Source organism: Pimephales promelas, chromosome 2, assembly GCF_988280905.1.
Source record: "Pimephales promelas chromosome 2, fPimPro1.hap1.1, whole genome shotgun sequence".
In the NCBI taxonomy this organism is placed as follows: domain Eukaryota; kingdom Metazoa; phylum Chordata; class Actinopteri; order Cypriniformes; family Leuciscidae; genus Pimephales; species Pimephales promelas.
This window is the reverse complement of record NC_142770.1, coordinates 40059630-40080175: the sequence shown is the minus strand read 5'-3', so window position 1 is coordinate 40080175 and position 20546 is coordinate 40059630. Positions and strand designations below refer to the sequence as shown.

Sequence of the window (20546 nt, the reverse complement as noted above, 5' to 3'; positions counted from 1 at the left end):
GCCCCAGTCACTCCTTTTCCACTTTGCGTGCTTGATTAAAGCATGTTATGTTATAACATGAAATAAAGTCTTTCACCTCAGCAAAACGGACTTTGTCCTGTCAGCCGTTATAATGTAACGTTAGTCGTAGCGCACACTCAATTGCACGCGCAAATGCGGCGGCGCGCGCTGGATCGCCTCACTGTATATAAAGTGCAAAAGAAACTACGAGCATGCAACACTGTTACGTTGTAAATAACACGAAATAAAAACAAAGCAGGTATGATTTTAATTCTATTCACCAGGAGCAGTTTCAATGTTTCATTAACAGTATTGTGTATTCACCAAGGTAACTGTCATGTCTATATTAACCCCTTAATGCCCCTATTTTTCTTTGTGTTATTTTTTTATATTTTTTAAATGAATGTAATGGCTCATACCAACGTTGTATTGACAAAATAAATAAACCAATTAATAAATCACAATTACAATTCCAAGGGAATAATCTGCAATTAAGATTTTTGTCATCATGCAGCCCTGTGAAGAAACCTGTTAATTATTTATTCATTTGATTTTGCAAATGTTTGTTTCAATAAAACTACTTGTGACATGTCATATTTGGCTTTGACTGAACATTTGCTCTCACTTTGCAGAAAAAATATATATCGTGATATGACTTTTGGTCCATATCACCCAGCCGTAGTTGAGATGAAAACTCTTGTTCGTTCAAAACCATTGATCTGAAGCTCAATGCTGATGCTGTCATGTAAATAGTTTTCTTATCAGCAATAAATATAACAATTTCTGATCAACCCATATCAATTGCATGCTTAAAATAACATACCGGTTAAAGCCCCGCCCATTTCAAGACTACCCGACCCACTTCCGGGTTTAGGCCCCGCCCAGTCCGAGTACAGATACAGATACAGATAATTCATATGGTTATACAGATACAGATACAGATACAGATAATGCTGTACTCGCTCATCCCTACAATTTAGTTTCTCAACTCCAAAAATCAGCACTGCATGGCAACGCTTAGAGGTTGGAATAATGGCAGGATGCACAATTTCTTCTCTGGCTTTTACCATGGCAATGGAAGTAATCATTAGGGCATCAAGATGGGTAGTAGGAGGAGAGCGCTTGGCTTCTGGGATGCGACTACCACCAATCAGAGCATTCATGGATGACATGACAACCATGACTACAACAGTAGCCTGCACTAATCGGTTATTGGGGAAGTTAACAGATAATATTGAATGGGCACAAATGCAATTTAAGCCCTCTGAATCAAGGAGTATCTCGATAGTTAAAGCAAAGGTAGTAGATAAAACTTTCTTCATTAATGCTGTGGCAATACAAACAGTTTCTGAGAAGCCAGTGAAGAGTCTTGGGAGATGGTACGATGGGGATCTAAAGGGCACAGTTCGAGTGGGAGAAGTTGGACGACAAGCAGTGGAAGGGTTGAAGAGCATAAACAGCTGTGGTCTACCTGGCAAACTAAAACTCTGGTGCTTTCAGTTTGGTCTACTGCCGATGTTGCTGTGGCCACTGACTGTGTACGAGGTTTTTTTGACAACAGTGGATAAGCTGGAAGCGTTAATAAGTTCATACATTAGGAAATGGTTGGGAGTTCCACGCAGTTTCAGCAGAGTGGGACTTTATAGTAAAGGAATATTGCAGCTGCCAGTCTCTGCTTTAACCGAGGAGTTTAAGTGTGCCAAGGTCAGGCTGGAAATGACCCTAGTAGAGACATGTGACAAATGTGTAAGGGAGGCAGCCCTTGTGTTAAACTGGTAGGAAGTGGTCAGCAAAGAAATCTGTAGTAGAGGCAAAGGCTACCCTTTAAATTGGGGATATTGTGGTACAGCATGGAAGAGGGGGTTTGGGGATTAGTTTAGCTCCTCCTAAATGGCACAAGGCAGGCCCAGCTCAAAGGAGGAAGCTGGTAGTCAACAAGGTGCGAAAGCAAAAGGAGAGGATGAGGTGTATAAAGGCCATTTTCCAGGCCAAGCAGGGAGAGTGGATGAGATGGGAGAGTGTGGAACAACCCAAGTTGGGCTGGCAAGACCTTTGGTCTATGGAAGAGAGTAGGATCAGTTTCCTTATTAGGTCAACATATGATGTCCTCCCATCACCGCAGAACCTAAACCTCTGGGTAGGAGAGGATCCCTCTTGTCCTTTGTGTTCATCACCTGCCACATTAAGGTGCATTCTGACAGGATGTAAGGTGGCTCTTAGCCAAGGTCGGTTTACTTGCGCCATGACCAAGTACTGCAATGTTTGGCTTTAGCATTGGAAGGCAAGCGTACACAGTAAATTCCCTGGTGTTAAATTAACACCGCTCGGTGTTTATATGGGAACCACCAGCAGGGTGTTAAAAGTAACACTGAGGCAGTGTTAGAGTTAATGACATAATTAAGTGATTAATTGAGTGATGATTGAGCATTATTGAAGACACCTAAAGCAGAATTACAAGGAGAAAACCTAACTTTCAGGTCACCGTTATGGAGGTGAGTGTTTGCTTTAGTTGGGCTCTTGACCCTTTTATTATTAACTTTACATTTTAATTGGCTGTTGCATCTGAGTTATACCTGCCAGATGAACAAAGAGACAATTTATATGATGGTGTTGGTCATATTATGAAATTCATTTGAAATATATGTTCGTGGTTAATTTTGTAGGTCACAACATAACTGAGATTCTACATAAATATCCAGAATGTCAGATACAATATAATGGATTTCTACAAGTTGTTAAAAAAAAAAAAACTTCTTATAGGCACACATAAACCTCAAAATTCAGTCAATGCTTCTCAACAATGGTGACGAGCAGAATATTAAATTAGGAAAAGTAAATTACATAGACAATTCAGATCATAATTTATTCATACCGCAATGCATGATGGGAGCCATTAATGAGTTGTGATTGGTGGAAACAAGGATTATTAATGTCACCATGGTTGAGATACACAGGCTGATTATTGATGTCTGTCTTTCTAAATAAAGTTGAAAGTGATTTGATCAGAATAGTTGTTATTAAATATTTTCGGTTAAAAGAAAAATACGGATATGCTGCACAATCACTAAACTGTTACTAACAAGTTAAGCCAATTCATCTGAAAAGTGAGATTTTTCAGATCACAGCATGATTATGTCAAAACATAACCAACAATATCAGATCACTGTTTTCTTTGTTCATTTGACTGTTATAAATTAATAAAAGCAGACAAACAAAGTTAAAGTGAAAGTATAAGTGTCAAGAGCCCAACTAAAGCAAACACTGATCTCCATAACGGTGGCTTACAATTTGTGATTTTGTCCTTCAGTGATTCTGCTTGTTATCATCAGGTGTCTTCAATAATGCTCAATCATCACTCAATTATTCACTTAATTATCTCATTAACTTTAACACTGTATCAGTGTTACTTTTAACACCCTGCTGGTGGTTCCCATATAAACACCGAGCGGTGTTAAATTTAACACCGGGGAATTTACTGTGTAGTATGGGCAATAAGTTGCCGCCTGCAAAACATTACACGCAGAAGACAGTATTCCTCCGCCCAGGCGAGCAACCACCAAGAAAAGGTGTTAACACCAATTCTCACTCAGGACAACTGGAAGCTGCTGGGGACTGGAAGATGCTGGCTGATCTTGATCAACGGCTTATTTTTCCACCTGAGATTGCCGCTACTAACCTCCGACCAGATATTGTTTTGTGGTCTGGATCAGCATGCATTGTTCAGCTGATAGAGCTAACAGTGCCTAGGGAGGATGCGGTAGATGAGGCATATGAGAGGAAGAAACTGCAGTATGCTCATCTGGCCACAGAGGCAGAGCAGCAAGAATGGTGAGTCCAGGTTTATCCAGTGGAAGTGGGTTGGCGAGGTTTTGTGGCACACTCTACAACCCAGACGTTGGATTCAGTGGCCAAGAGTTGCGTCGCCCAGTAAAGAACTTATCTGAAGCAGCAGAAAGGAGCAGCAACTGCCTGTGGTTGAGACGGAAAGATTCTAGCTGACCATGTACAGGCCGCCAAGCTACAGTTTCGTAGAATTCTTGAAGAGTCTGTTTGTATAGGTTGCATTGTAATTACAGTCATTACGTTCCTGTGTATATTGTTTGAATGACGGTGGTTGGCCAGATATTGTGTTTTGCGGTAGGTGGTATGCCTTACGGAACCGTTTGACACTGAAACTGCTTTATAACGCACCAGTGGGTAGGGCTGGGCGATAAATCGGTTTTATTGGTTACCTCGAATTTGTAGTTTGCGCCTAATTGCGCCGATTTTCTTGAATGAAAATCGGTTTTCTCTTTAACAACCGCCGACGCGGCCATCTGGGCTCCCGTAGTTCCGACGGCGCTGAGCGCTTGCTATGATAGAGATACACAAACAACATGGCAAATGAACAAGACCGCGGCAGCAGAAGCACACCCACCGAAAACATTTACAAGCTGAATCTGAGACAAATTCACTGTGAGAGACACAATTGTCACTTTTTACACTCTCTCACGCACACATCCATTTTCTCATGGAGAGAAACATCGCGAAGCAAAGAGCAAGAGGACACTGACACCAACAGACAGAGCAGGTTGTCATTGATATGAGACAGATTCTCAGCTCTCAGATTGTCAATTTTATTTCGAAATTCAAACAATAAACACCGTTTTGGCGTTTGTAAATGTAACGTGATCCCGTGAAAGATCACTAACAGATCTCAGTTCAAGTGGCACGTGAACCGATCATCTGTTACTCTTTACTGCTAACTTACTGAAATAAAACCGATCGATCAGTGTTTTTCAACCGTGGAAAGATGTCCATAAAACAGCTGGAGAAGTTGGAGAACAACATGCGTCACGTAACGTTACATTTACCTCAGACCCTATGCCTCAGACTCAGGAATGCCTTTTAATGACGCATGTTAGTTGGACTTAAAGCTGCCATTGACAACTATGGCTGATTGAGTGGACTTTGGCAACATTTTGAATGTTTACAACTCATATGGCCCTCCCCCACTATCAACGAATACCCTCCCACAGAGGTCCGCACGAGTCCGCACGCACCAGGTTTTCTGTGAACGTGATCGTCTCATCAGCATTCATCAACACCATGGATTATTTGGAGGTATGCTGCCCTGGCTAATCTACCAATATATTGCAATTGCTAACGTCATTTATACTGCGCTGATTTGACACAGTGAACAGGGAGCGCTGGATTTTTGCTAAACAAATAACACGCTCCAAATGGAGTTAGAAGCTCTGTTTTTTTTCTAAAACCACTTTATTTATGTTGTTCTGTCTGATTATAGTGTTGATTTCACTGAATATGATCAAAAAAATGTTGCCGACGGTAGCTTTAATATAATTGCTATAGAGAGGAGCATTTTGATAAATATGATAACTATATTATACATTTACTATATTTGACCTATATCATTAAAATATTATAACGTTGTTTGTTATTATAAAATCGCATTGTTTAATTTGAGTTAGTTTTAACCTTAAATAATACCAGCTGACAGGGCTCTCTGTATGTTTACAGCATTAGGTAATTTATTTTTGGAGAACAATTAACATAACACATTAACGTATCTACCTAATGTTTATCCAAAGGAATTGATATTGAATCAATATCAGAATCAAATCTTTGAAATTGTGAAATTTGTGTTAAGCAATAATGAAAACAGTAGCATACAGTCTTTGTACCATGTAAACATTAGCCGCGTTTCCACTGCCGGGCTAGGGCTGGGCCAGAGCTAACAGCGAGCCGAGCCGAGCTAGTAGCCTCGGGCCTCAAGCACCGGGCTTGCGTTTCCACTGTCGGGCCAGTAGCCCCACAGCGCTGCCCCAGACCCCACCCCTAACACGCCTTTCTGGATAAAACGTCATAAAACCCAACCCATTTCAGCGGGTATTATGAATTAATTTATTTTTTAAATTAGGAAGATAGCATATTATTAACTCACCTGCCGTAGTGGCTGCAATAGTGTCACGAGACCAGTACAGGCGATTCTCCATTTCAAGCAGCGATTTTTTGCGCGATATAACAGGCTGCGGGCACGTTTTCAAGTTATTCATTAACCGTTAACCGAGGCCCATCGGTTAATACTCGGTGCATAGTGTGCGCGCCGCAACCTCGAGATACAGAGTTAACTTTTTAGCACCTTTAATAACTGATTGGACCCCATTTGAAACTAAATTAATTTATAGAAATAAAACGCAGCAAGTACGGAGCAGTTAAAGCCGCATTTCCATCACCCTTCAAACTGAAATTGCCAATTGAAAATAAGCAAAACGTCCATTTCACAAAAACTCCGTGTCTGCAAATAATAATAATAATAATAATAACCATCATCATCATTATTGTAACATTTTATTAGGCTGCATATGTAGAAGACGCCTTTATCCAAAAAAGGAACAGAGCACAAATAAACACAATATTTTTGACGCATATCAGCGCATACCAGTGTGTGTGGAGCACGCACTGATGGCTGCGAGACGCCCATGTGAACACTTGCAGTTTCATTGCATTTCTTTCAGTGGAAACAACTTAAAATACTCTTTCATTTCTGGTCATACAGAAAATAATAATACATTATTTGCAAATACATTTATTTGCGTAAACTCACAATAACAAGAAAACGTTGTGCTTTAACAATGAATCAAGGCGCGCTTCATGATCTCCGTGAACTGAAGCGCGAGACCTGAAACAGCCACCGCATTCGAATTTGTTCGTTTTAAATTGGACATTTAAAGCTTTAGTCTTGTAGATTAAAGCTTTAAATGTCCAATTTAAAACGAACAAATTCGAATCGAAAGCCAATATCTTCTGACTATGTAATTATGTAGCTAATTAATTAGAGAGATATGTTTTTAGCCGAAAATCATTTAGAAAACAATAGTTTATTAATAAACAATTAATGCCTCGTTATTTTATATTATTTTATTATCAGACACATTTATTATAGCCTATAAATCACTTATAATCCCCTTTCTGTAGGCTGTGGTTACGGCTCTTCTCATTCAGCACTGCAGGGAAAATATCATTTCCAGGTTCTAATTTGGCCTCAGAAAACCAGTAAAATATATATTTTTTTCATATTAATTTGTCAAATATTTTAAATGATTAAGGGGCAAAAAATCAAACAAATATCTGAAAATTTGTCGATATGTAGCCTATATATAGCCTATATATTTTTGCGCAGCATTTGGCATAGGCCTACAGTTCAAATTAAAATGTTATGCAATTTTAAACGGTTAATCGGTTAAACATGGACACCCCATGTGCATCTTGCTTCAGATCATAACGTTCCATAACACCGATAAACTCCGCCTTTTACCTTGAGCACGCCTCTAGCCCGAGCTGGCCCCCTCTGGCCCAAGGTATTCGACGGGCCAGAAATCCTGGCCATTGGCCCTGAGGAAGCCCCGATCAAGCCCCGGAAGTGACCGTGGAAACGCGACTGGCCCTGGCACGCACTAGCACGGCCCGGCCCTGGCCCGGTAGTGGAAACGCGGCTATTGTGTTTATGGTTAATAAACCTAATAAAATTGTTTAGTTACCAAATAATTTGACAGTCACAATAAACTTATTATGATGCAAGCTGTTTTTATTATATATATATTTTTTACAATCCCAGTCCACCCATTTCATGTTATGTTACATTTACACTATTTACAATGACAGGGTCTGCCCTCTTGTCTTTTTGGCTTGTTGTTTCTGCACTTTAATCCAGATAATATCACAGAAGGGAATATCAAAACAAAAAAGTTAACTTGTTTTGAACAATTCCTTTGTCATCTGCAGATTTGTTTTTAAGTAGGGACAGAAAAAAAATCGATTTAAATCGTAAAACGGATTTTTTTGTGAAAAAATCAGAGATTTTTTTTTTAGGCCATATCGCCCAGCCCTACCAGTGGGGCTCGAAAGCCTTAGTCAAACGGGTTGGCGCGTATGGTTGGGTCGCGTGAGATTGTGGTTAGGTCTCAGCAGCAGGAGGAATGTAGAGGTCAATAAGCTGGGCTGAGTTGAGTGGGGGACGGAGAGGGGTGACTGAGTCACTGTCGAGCCCTCTTGTGGTGTCGTGGGCTAGTTGACGAAACACTGAGGATGGAAGGTGCCCACTTGAAGACCCTAGAGATGTCCCCTACTCGGCTCAATCCAGACGGTTGTCGTGTTGGTCCACTAGGCAGACCACACTGTAGTTGCAGCTGTCATGTGTGCTGATGCGGCAAGTACACTGCAGCCGTTAACGCCGGACAGTAAAGGAGTCACACCACCATGTGGAAAGAAGCGTAAATGGAAGGAGAAGCATAGTTTACTGTAAAGCTACGTCTTAGTTTTGCTTACCTTGGCGAAAGCCAAGTATAAATCAGCATGAAGTTTTAACATCTACTCTTGTGTAATGGAAATCATATAATTTTTTTTATCAAATACATGCAGTCTTATAAAAACCTTAAAAATATTACGACCTAAAACTGTTTACTGTAGTGTACGCTTTACTATGCATGTATAACATGCATAATTACAGCAGCAGTTTTCTGTAATATGATGGTGTAGATAAAACACCTTATGATACATAAATCCAAACTGTTGTGAAAAGTCATTCAAATAATGAGCGATCACACAAGAAGCAAGATTTGTGTTTATTACGTAATTGTGTGCGTATTTGTCCAATCAAACGGCAGGAAGCGGGACACACTGACATGCGGCACAAGAAGCCATTGTGTGTCTAATGTGCTTTAAATCATTAAGCACGTACCGTTCCTTATTGCTCATTTATCTGTGCTTCTCAATCACTAAAGTTTCAATAACTTTACACAATTCGCTCAATGTTTACAAAACATTAAGCTCACACATGTACACGCACACACACACACACACACACACACTAAGGCTGGGGCGATGCACCTATCTCCTGATTCGATATTATCACGATATTTGGGTGCCGATACGATATGTATTGCGATTTTTAAGAACTGCGATTGTTTCTATCAAAATCTGACTTCCTCTATTTTGATCGCTAGACATCAGTGTTTAGATTTGAGCTTTAAACTTTTATCCCATTACTTCTATTTAAGCTGTTTCATGACAACTCTCTCTGGGTCAGCGGCAGCGCCAACACAGATTTAAAATGTTGGCATATGATTTTAATTTATGACCTCGATATGAGGTTTAATACAACACTCATAGATAACAACATGTTTCATCCTCTGTTGGAGCAAGAGTGGCTAACTTTTGTCTACCTTGTCTATAAGCAATTACAAACATAAAGCAATTTACTTTGAATCAATATCAATTCTGGAATAAATAACAATCTATTTTAAAATTGTGAACCAGAAAATTGCATTGGTTATGTCAATCGTTTTTTGTTTTTTTTTCTCCCAGTGCTAACACACACACACAGATGTTCTTTTAAAATGTTTACAAACAAACACACACACACACACACACACACACACACTTATTTAACATTTACATGCTTCCACTTGGGGAGATCATAATTAAATATGGTCTTGGGTATCACTGCTATGCGGATGATACGGAGATTTACATCCACTAGTCCTGATGTTCATTGCTCATTAATAGCATTGCATAGTTGTCTGGCAGAGATCAGTTTATGGATGCAGAATAATTTCCTGAAGCTGAACGGCTCCAAAACTGAATTGATGCAGATTGGTGCAGTGGCGGCTACTCGTAAAGCAGAGCAGATTAGTCTGAACTTTACAGGTGAGGAATCTTGGTGTCATTTTTGATCCACAGCTAACATTTGAAGCACATATAAAAAAAACATCTATAAAGTGTCTTTTTACCACCTGAGAAACGTTAAAGGCTTATACGTGCCTTTATTACAACTAGGTTAGATTATTGAAATGCCTTGTTCTCTGGCCGTCCAGCTAGATATCTGAGCAGGCTACAATACATTCAAAACTCTGCTGCCCGTATGCTCGCTCGTACTTCTCCTCATGAACACATAGCACCGATGCTTTCACAGTTGCACTGGTTTCCCATAAATGTGAGAATTGATTTCAAAATTCTTATACTAACATATAAGACTACATGGGATCGCTCCAGAGTACTTTTGTGATCTTATTAGCCCTTATACTCCATCACGTTCTCTCCGTTCTTCTAATTTGCTTTTTCTTCATCAGCCTTAATGTAAGCTTAAGACCATGGGGGAAAGAGCCTTTTCATTCAAATCTCCCAAGCTATGGAATGTGCTTCCTCCTGTTTTAGTTGGGATGATCAATCACCGACTCCTGAGCCATAGATGAGCATACATTAAGATTTATTAATACGTTCATAGTCACGTGCTGCCACTACAATGCTAATTGTCTCTCGCCACCTGCTGCACATGCGCCAACATGTATTAGACAGGGTTGCCAAACATATAAATATACAAGACAGGGTTGCCACTACTCCATAAAACCGACCACTATCATTACACCCCCCCCCCCTCTTTTTTTTTAAACATTTACATCTAATATAAACAGTTAAACTTGAGAAAAAAAAATACAAACATTTTGACAAACAATTACACCCATCTGAAGATCTCAGTCTTTTACAATCAGTCTGTCAGGACTACTTCATCTTTCAGCATGTTTCAATAAGTCTTTCAGGGCATTTCCGTTCACGAACAGATCGTCTCAACGATATCTCAGTCCTACTACAGCAGATAAATCTCTCAAATGATGTTGATGATTCCTCCTTAACATAACACCACTTGAAGTTTCAATATTATAGGACCTGGGTTGAGTTTGTTCAAGTACAATGCCTTTCTGATTCCTGGTATTAGTCTTGTCTTTAAATCTGACCTCCTCACCGACACAAAGTTCGGGCAAATGATGAGTTCCTCTATCATAATAGACCTTTTGCTTAGCCTTTTGTTGTTCTTTGAATTCTTTAACTTTCTCGCTGCCTTCTGTTACTAGAAGATCCTCAGAGATAGGTAAATTAGAACGAAGACGTCGTCCCATATAAAGATATGCCGGCGAGTTTCCAAACTCAAAAGGGGTACTACGATAAGCAAGCAATCCCATGTAAACTACTTCCACCATCGCTTGCCTTCTGCATCAACCTTTTCACCACTCCAACTGACTTTCCCACAAGTCCATTCGACTGGGGAAAATATGGTCTTGATGTTGTATGTCTGAAGTCCCAGTCTTTTGAAAAGCTCTGGAAACTAGCGTTAACAAATTGAGGACCGTTATCTATAAAAACTTCCATCGGTACTCCATGTCTAGCAAAGATTGATTGCATGCATGAAATAACTTTTTCTGCCGTGGTGGTGCTAAAGCACATACTTCTGGATAACATGAACAATAGTCCGTAACCAAGAGGTAATTTTTCCCCAGACATGTAAACAGGTCCACACCTATTTTTTGGTATGGTCTTTCAGGTACCGGATGCGACATTAATGGTTCTCTTGGATTATTGGATTGATATCTAGCACATGTCTGACACTTGGACACTTCTATTGTGATGTCCTGATTAATTCCAGGCCAATACATGACTTCACAAGCTCTTTTTTTACATTTCTCAATTCCCAGATGGCCTTCATGGATTTTGTTCAACATCTCACGTCTCAGATTTCTTGGAATCACTATTTTATTTCCTTTATACAGAATTCCATTACAGACAGACAATTCAGAACTGCAGTTCCAAAATTCATGAACTTCTGTAACACAATTTTGCTTCACATCTGGCCAACCATTCATGACAAAGTATCTCACCGAAGTGAGTGTCTGATCTTGTTCTGTCTCTTGACAGATCAGTTTCATTTTGGAATCAGCAACAGGTAAAGCTTCAACGATCATGTTTACATATACTTGAATGTCCTCAGTCAGCTTTCCACTCGACGGTGTGGTTGGATCTACGGCTCTGGACAAGGTGTCTGCCACAAACATTAATTTACCTGGTGTATAAAACACAGTTAATGCATAACATTGCAATCTGATCATCATTCTTTGGATTCTCATGGGACAATCATTTAGAGATTTTTTTGAACAGTGCAATTAACAGTTTATGATCAGTTTCAACATCAACAGGCTGTCCTGCCACAAATTGATGAAATCTCTCACAAGCAAAAGTAATACTAAGCAGCTCTTTTTCAATTTGAGCGTACCTACACTCCGCATCAGTCATTGAGCGTGAGGCATATGCAACTGGTTGCCAGGTTCCGTCATGCTCCTGGAGAAGTACTGCTCCCAATCCTGACTGTGAAGCATCAGCTGAAATTTTAATAGAACGATTGGGGTCATAAAATTTCAAAATTGCCTCTCTAGTTAAAATCAGTTTCAAATATTGCCATGCAGCTTCCTGTTCATGGTTCCATTCCCATTCATTCTTTTTCTCAGTTAGCCATCTTAATGGAGCTATCTTCTCAGACAAATTATGTATGAATTTACTCATATAGTTCAACATAACCATGAATCTCTGGACATCTTTTAGGGCCGTTACATAGTCAACGCGAGCAAGCAACGCGAGTGACGCGAGTGACGCGAGCGACGCGCTCCCTTTCATAGTGTAAAAGCAGACGCAAGCGTCACGGGCGATGCGTAAAATGCAATACACCGGTCACGCAACAGGGGGTAGTAGATTTTTCACTGCAAACCTGAAAAAGCGGTGAAGCTCGTGAAGGCATGCGTGGCTCTCCACAACTTTCTGGCATCCACTGAACGTACCAGATACATGCCCGCCGCCTTTGTGGATGCGAAGTCTGACACCGGAGAGGTCCAGCCTGGAGAGTGGAGGCAGCACGTTGTGGGGGACCAGAACATGGTCGACGGACCACGGTTTTCGGACGGCAGCAGCAGACCCTCCCGGAGAGCGGCACTTGTAAGGGAGCAGCTGGCTGATTACTTTTTATCAGATGCTGGCGTGTTTCCCCACCAGTACAGTGTGCTACGATTGGGTGGCACTGACAAATAAATTGATAAAAGTTTGATTTGAAGCATGAGTTTTTTATTATTATTTAACACTTTACACATTTTAACTTATTTGGTATTATGTGAAAACCATTACACATTTTTTATAATTTGGTATTATTTAACTTTGTAAAAACCATTACACATTTTAACTAATTTGGTATTTTAATTCATTAATTCATATCCATAAACCATTAATTCATATAACCAGGCTGGTAAATTTGTCACGGGCACTTTTCCAGTCCATTTTCACCCGTCTTTCCCATCGCGATTGCAACCTCTCTCCAGGCATTTTCCAACGCAATTTTATTTGAGTGTACTAATTGTGATGAACTGTCGTATAAATGCGGATGAACGCGTATAAGCTTGTATAATTTTTCTTCCTCGCCCGCCATTGTATTCAAACCTTCTTCTTCTGTTAACATGATATATTTGAATTAATGTACAATTCTTGCAATGTCGCCCCCACCGATACGCATAGTATTGCGCGCATCAGTGCGTCGCGTATCAAAAACTAGGACGACACATTTGGCTACGCATCGACGCATAATGGCAGCCAAAGCGTAGCGATACATAGCCTTGCGGACGCGTATGCGTACCGATGCGTTGACTATGTAACGGCCTTTACACTTTGCGGTCTTTGCATATGTTCAATAGAAGAAATCTTCAGGGGATCTGGTCGCACTCCAGCACTATTAATGATGTCACCCAAAAATGTTAATTCAGTTACTCCCAATTGGCACTTTTCTCTGTTCAACTTTAAATTTGCATGCCTGGTTGCCTCCAAAACCTTTCTTAACCTTGCATGATGTTCTTCTTTCGACGCTCCCCACACAATTATATCATCCATCGATGTATAAACTCCTTCCATATGTTCATAAATCATGTGCACTGTTTTATGATACACCTCAGGAGCGAAGCAATTCCGAAAGGAAGCCTTAAGAAACAATATCTTCCATATGGTGTATTAAATATACACAGTTTTGAGCTGGCAGCATCCAGTTTTAACTGCCAAAATCCTGATGATGCATCTAGCTTGCTGAAATGTTTGGCATTTGCAAACTGGGCCATAATCTCTTCACGTGTACGAAGCTTGAAATGTTCTCTCTTAATTGCTCTGTTCAAATCTCTAGGATCAAGACAAACCCGAAGTTTTCCATTCTTTTTGTCCACAATCACCAATGAACTAACCCAATCTGTGGGCTGATTAATTTTCTGTATCACTCCTAACCTCTCCATTTTATCCAGCTCTTCTTTTAACTGTCTCTGAAGTGCAAATGGTACCTTTCGACATGGATGTATAACTGGAGATACAGTTTCATCAATCTGAATGGTGTGCTCCCGTGACATACAGCCTAAGCCTTTAAATACATCCCCATACTCCGTTAAGATTGAATCGTACTCGGGTTCAGACACTTTTGATTCTTCTACCATCAGCACTCTTTTCACCGGATGCAGCCTCTCACAAGCAGACAAACCCAAGATAGCTTGAAAATCCTTTTGCACCACTACAAATACCACTACTCCACTTTATACCACTTTAATACCACTTTACCACTACTCCATAAAACCAACCACTATCATTACACCTCCTACCATCAAAAATGCACCAACACTGGAACACTTTAAAAAGCTGATTAAGGCTACGTTCACACTGCAGGGCTTAATGCTCAATTTTAAAATTAGATTTTTTTGCAAGGCCGTTCACATTTCCAATTAAATGCGACCTTTTGTGATCTCCTGTGTGAACGTGAAATGACCCAGAAGTGACCCGCATGCGCAGAAGAGTAATCAACGGTCAACGACGTCACTTGTTTTTTGCGGAATAGTCCTTTTTTCCCATATATTGCGAGCTTTTGTTTTATTATTATTATTATTATTGCCACAGCCCACATACAAACACAGACAACAATTATTTAACGACGGGCAAAGTTTGCACATAAATGTTTTCCGATCCTCACCGAGGCTCGTCATTAACCCCGTTTAATTGATAGTGCGCGTCCTCGGCGCGGCACTGGTGGCTGGTGTTGCCAGATTGGGTGTTTTTTCGCTACATTTTAAGGCATGTTTACATGTGTTTTAGCCAGGTTTTCGCCTGGAAGGCTCTATAAAAATCAATCTGGCACCCTACTGTACAAAGTTAAACTGAGAGAGCGCACGTTCACAGACACCAGAATGAACGTGTTCACAGTAATGTTCATCAGGCAGTAATACAGTATATGAACGCGTTCAGGCACAACACTGCGGAAGAGACACGTCTGCAGTGGCCCATAACAGTGAGGAAACGCATTGGAGTTAGCGTGTATTGGCTAGCTACAGGTAAGTGCAATGACGTGCGGGTCGGATATATGTGACTTGGCCGTTCAGATTGAAGTCGCATTTCAAAAGATCGGATACATATCGGATTTAGACCACATACCCAAGTGGCCTGGGTCGCATTTGAAAAGATCGGATCTGTGTCGTTCAGACTGTCATGAAAAAATCAGATACAGGTCGCATAGGGGCAAAAAAAATCTGAATTAGGTCGTTTCAGCATGCAGTGTGAACGTAGCCTAAGACCCATTTATTTCAGGCTTTTTTTTCTCTGATTGTTGCATTGCCATTTTTTTATTTATTTTTTATTTTTTTATGTTGCACTTTGGATTTAAGAAAAGCGCATTATGAATAAAATGTCATTTTGTTATTATTTTATTATTATTAATATCAGACATACACACACCATTAGGTTTTATGGGGATTTTCTTTAGAAATAATGACTTTTATACTGTACAAGGTTTTTTCTCCAACCAATCTGATGGAGTTTTGGTTCCTTGCCACTGTCGCCTTGCTTTTGGCTTGCTTTGAGCTTGCTCAGTTGGGATTATTTAGTGTTTAGCAATGTTGTTGATCCTGTGTTGTGCTACTTTCATGTTATCAGTGTGAAGCTGCTTTGATACAATCTGTATTGTGAAAAGCGCTATATAAATAAATGTGACTTGACTTGACAAATGGTATATTGAAACCTCTAATCCTAATTGATGTAATTTAACTTGAACTAATGAGTATTTGTATGCATTTAATATTGACAGCATTATGTTAATTACAGTGTGGGGAAAGTTCACTTTCTACATGAACTAGTTCAAAGTTCAGTTCATACATTTTAAAATGAACTGGTTTCAGTTAATAGTTCACACTTAAAAAAATGAATTAGTTAATTCATAGTTCTTTTTTTTCATATGTTGCGACCTTTTTTATTATTATTTTTGCCACAGCCCATTTATAACCACAGACAACAATTATTTTATCGACGGACGAAGTTTGCACAGAAATGTAAGATTTTTCCCATCCTCACCGACCTCATCAAATCTGTTTAAATGATCATAAGACTCCTCCTCGCTCGCTGCTTTGTCGACCGCGGCCGCGGTGCGACACTTTTGGCTGATTTTGCCAGATTGGGTGTTTTTTCGCTACATATTAAGGCCGGTTTATATGTGTTTTAGCCGGGTTTTCGCTTGGAAGGCTGTATAGAAATCTGGCACCCTATTGAAAGAATTTAAATTGAGAATTTAAATTGCGTGCTTTCACACACCAAACTAAACGCGTTCACAGTAACATTCATCAGGCAATAATACAGTATGTTCAGTTCACATTCGCCCAAAATATATACGAGTTCAGGCACAACACTGGTTATTTATAGTTTAGGTGTGTTCATCTCTGGATATAGGCTTAATGTGTGTCATTGTTCTCTACAGGTTGAGGGATTGTGGAGTCACAGATGAAGGTTGTGTTGCTCTGGCTTCAGCTCTGAGATCAAACCCCTCACACCTGAGAGAACTGGATCTGTCATTGAATAAACTAGGAGACTCAGGAGTGAAGCAGCTTTCTGATCTACTGGCGAATCCTCACTTTAAACTGGTGACACTGGGGTAAGATCATCTCTACCATAAAGACTCTGAGTGAATAAGGATTAATATGTAGATAGTGTATATAATATATCTTTGGCGTAAGCCCCATCCGGTGGTTAAATCAAAGATAACGTCAGTAGACTATGGAGTACCGCAAGGATCAGTTTTAGGCCCTCTGCTATTCTCAATATATATGCTGCCACTTGGTAATATTATAAGAAAACATGGAATTAATTTCCACTGTTACGCTGACGACACTCAATTATATATTTCATCACGACCAGATGAAAACACTAACTCATCTAAAATGACAGAGTGTCTCAAAGATATAAAATGCTGGATGACGCGTAATTTCCTGCTATTAAATTCAGATAAAACGGAGGTATTACTTATTGGTCCAAAAAACTACTTACAAAACCTCTCACAATACAACTTTAATATAGACGGATGTCCTGTTACTTTATCCACAACAGTAAAAGACCTGGGTGTTATACTAGACCGCAACTTGTCGTTCGAAAATCATATTTCATATGTTACAAGAACAGCCTTTTTCCACCTTAGAAACATTGCTAAGCTACGTAACATGCTATCTATTTCTGATGCAGAAAAATTAGTTCACGCATTCATGACCTCGAGACTAGATTACTGTAATGCTTTATTAGCTGGTTGTCCTGCATCCTCAATAAACAAGCTACAGTTAGTACAAAATGCAGCTGCTAGAGTTCTTACTAGGTCAAGAAAATATGATCATATAACACCGATTTTATCATCTCTACACTGGTTACCTATTAAGTTCCGCATCAACTACAAAATACTACTACTGACCTATAAAGCCCTAAATGGTTTAGCACCTATGTACTTAACGGACCTTCTTTCGCCCTACAATCCACCGCGTTCCTTAAGATCACTAAATTCAAGGCTTCTGGTCATTCCTAGGATATCGAAGTCCAGTAAAGGAGGGAGGGCGTTCTCGCATTTAGCTCCAAAACTCTGGAATGGCCTTCCCGATACGGTCCGAGCCTCTGACTCGCTGACACAGTTTAAAACTAGATTAAAGACGCTTCTCTTTAGTCAAGCATTCACATAATGCTTACCTTCTAGTCGTCTGTTATGCCATACGGAACCGTTTGCCACTGAAACTGCTTAACGCACCAGTGGGGCTCGACAGCCTTTTAGACAAACGGGTCGGCGCGTATGGTTGGGTTGCGGAGAGTTCGGGTTACGGAGAGTTTGTGAGTTATAACGGAAATTATTATGAACATCAGCTATGCTAATTATTTCCCATCTGCCTTTCTGCTGTTATCTCGGGACGCTTGTCCCGAGAAAAATGGCGTTCGTCAGGTCCAGTTTTGTGTCCAGCCTCTCACGGGGATTTCGGATGCCCCAACGCCTGTGATGAGACGACTCAACGCCTGTGATGAGACGACTCAACGCCTGCGATATGTTATGGCGCCGTTTGATTCATAAACAATATTTATATTTAATATTTATATTTAAACAATATGAATGTAAGCCAGAGGAGAACTGGCCCCCGACTGAGCCTGGGTTCTCCCAAGGTTTTTTCTCCATCCAATCTGATGGAGTTTTGGTTCCTTGCCACTGTCGCCTTGCTTTTGGCTTGCTTTGAGCTTGCTCAGTTGGGGTTATTTATTTAGTGTTTAGCAATGTTGTTGATCTGTGTTGTGCTACTTACATGTTACCACTGTGAAGCTGCTTTGATACAATCTGTATTGTGAAAAGCGCTATATAAATAAATGTGACTTGACTTGACTTGACTTGGTTCAGCGACAGATTCCTGCTTGAACCATCAGATCCTGCCGGCGGTAGAAGACAGCGGTGAGGAGTCTCCCTGAAGAGGAACATTTACATCTCACTACAAAACACAGTGGCAAAACCAAGAGCAAGAAATTGCATTGAGAGCAAAGAAAAGCATTTTGAGAGAAACACTTTTTTTTAAGAGAAAAAGTTTTCACACTGATAGTAAAAAATATATATTTGAGGGGGTTTTTTTCAAAGTATTTTAAGATTTTTTTTCTCAGAAATAATTTTAAAAATGTCAAATTTATATTTTTTTATGTTCTATGAGATATAGAATACTTACTCTCAAAACGTTTTTAGTCTCAAATATTATTATTTTTTGCTATTGGTATGAACTTTTTCTCAACTTTTTTTCCCTCTCAGATCATTTATTTTCTCGCATGTAATAGACACAATTCTAGCTCCATATACACACACACATCTGCACACACACACACACATCTGCAGGGCTGAACGCTTAATTGCATTTGCGATAAAATCGCGATATGATGAAACGCGATTTTGTAATCGCAAGTGCTGCAAATACACTGGTCACGTGACACGCGAGAGAAAAGCAGTCTGCAAGATCAAGCATCAACTTGCCACGCTACGCGGTCTGGCGTTCAGAAAATAACAGTTTGTTTTTAATGTATGTGATATTGTGTGATTTATTTTCTACCCAACAATCCTGGATCGATTCAGAGAATTTCAGAATCGAGTCTGAGCTTAGTTTTTAAACACAGATGCGTGATGACGCTGCGCGTGCTTTAGAAGCGAACCGTGTTCTGCTTGCTTCTATTTTTTTCTCTCTCTCGCTCTCTCTCTCTTCCTCACTCACACACACACGACACCGCTAGAACCTTCCGAAACATAGTAACGTTATTTCATATAGTTTGGCGTTGAACCGAATTACAAGGATATTCGCGGGCTTCATTGAACAGGTTTTGAAGCTTTGCTTGATGTTAATAACGTTACTCTTGCAGTGCGCGTTCTCTTCCGCTGGGATTTTCCTTACAAATGCTTCACAGAGGCATTATTTATGTCTTTTGGAATGCAGTTGGCTTATATATTAAAACTATGAAAATCACTGAGAAGGCTGCTTTCATTTTAAAATACTAATGCGTGCTTTGTGAAGAGCACTCGTGCATGCAGTCGTGAGTGACTCATTGGTTATGTGCATAAACGTGCATGTCAAAATGCTTTCATGACGCGAAATTAATGTAAACACGGTCAGTTCTTAAACCAACAGGACAAACCACATTTACAATTTCAAAAGAGATATGTGCATTAGTGTGAATGCAGCTTATCGTATCTAAACTGAGGGGGAAATCACTCCAGCTCTTGAATGAAAAACATTCAGACAGCCTACTTTTAAATACTGAGACCACTCTTTCTTTATTGCTTGTAATGTTTTTTTTGTTTCTCTTTATTTACTAGCTTTCATATTTTGAAGCTATATTATTTTATAAAGCCTATTTAAAATTCTTAACATGTAATTGGTTTAATTAAATGTTTTTTTTATATATTTATTTTTTAAAGTATGTGTTTTTACACATGTAATTAAATACATATTTTAAGTGTTATTAAGATTAATTAATAAGAAAAAAAGTATATCAGATCATGAGCTACCTAAAGATTCCCATCCCTACTGTACAATGATTTATTGCTTGTCTTTGTCCACTAATACAGAAGGTAAAAAACTTTTTTTTTAAATCGCATATTAAATCGCAATCGCAATATTGGTTAAAAAAATCGCAATTAGATTATTTTCCATAATCGTTCAGCCCTAATAGAAATATTATAGCTTTTCTACTACAAAAAACACAAACATGCTCAATTAAGCATTTTAAAAGGTTTAAAATGTAAACACAAGTTGTAAATGTCAAAATATACAGGTAAAATTCAGATATAATCAAGCTATATACAAAAAAAATATGATTTACAAAAAAAGCGAGTGTAG

General features: G+C 39.5%; 1 protein-coding gene and 1 long non-coding RNA gene across 2 annotated transcripts in view; one reads left to right on the top strand and one right to left on the bottom strand.

Annotated features, from left to right (window-relative positions):
* LOC148997384 (NLR family CARD domain-containing protein 3-like) overlaps positions 1 to 20546 on the top strand; it is a 50402-nt gene that overhangs the window by 14326 nt on the left and 15530 nt on the right. The window contains exon 6 of the mRNA XM_089122338.1: positions 16637 to 16810. Coding sequence (XP_088978464.1) covers positions 16637 to 16810 — 174 coding nt within the window. The remainder of the gene's footprint in view (positions 1 to 16636; positions 16811 to 20546) is intronic.
* The window catches only part of LOC148997375 (uncharacterized), a 497974-nt gene continuing 489131 nt past the window's right edge, over positions 11704 to 20546 (bottom strand). Inside the window, exons 2-3 of the long non-coding RNA XR_016147199.1 lie at positions 12104 to 12209; positions 11704 to 11893 (exon numbers count right to left, since the gene is read on the bottom strand). This is a non-coding gene — a long non-coding RNA (uncharacterized LOC148997375). The remainder of the gene's footprint in view (positions 11894 to 12103; positions 12210 to 20546) is intronic.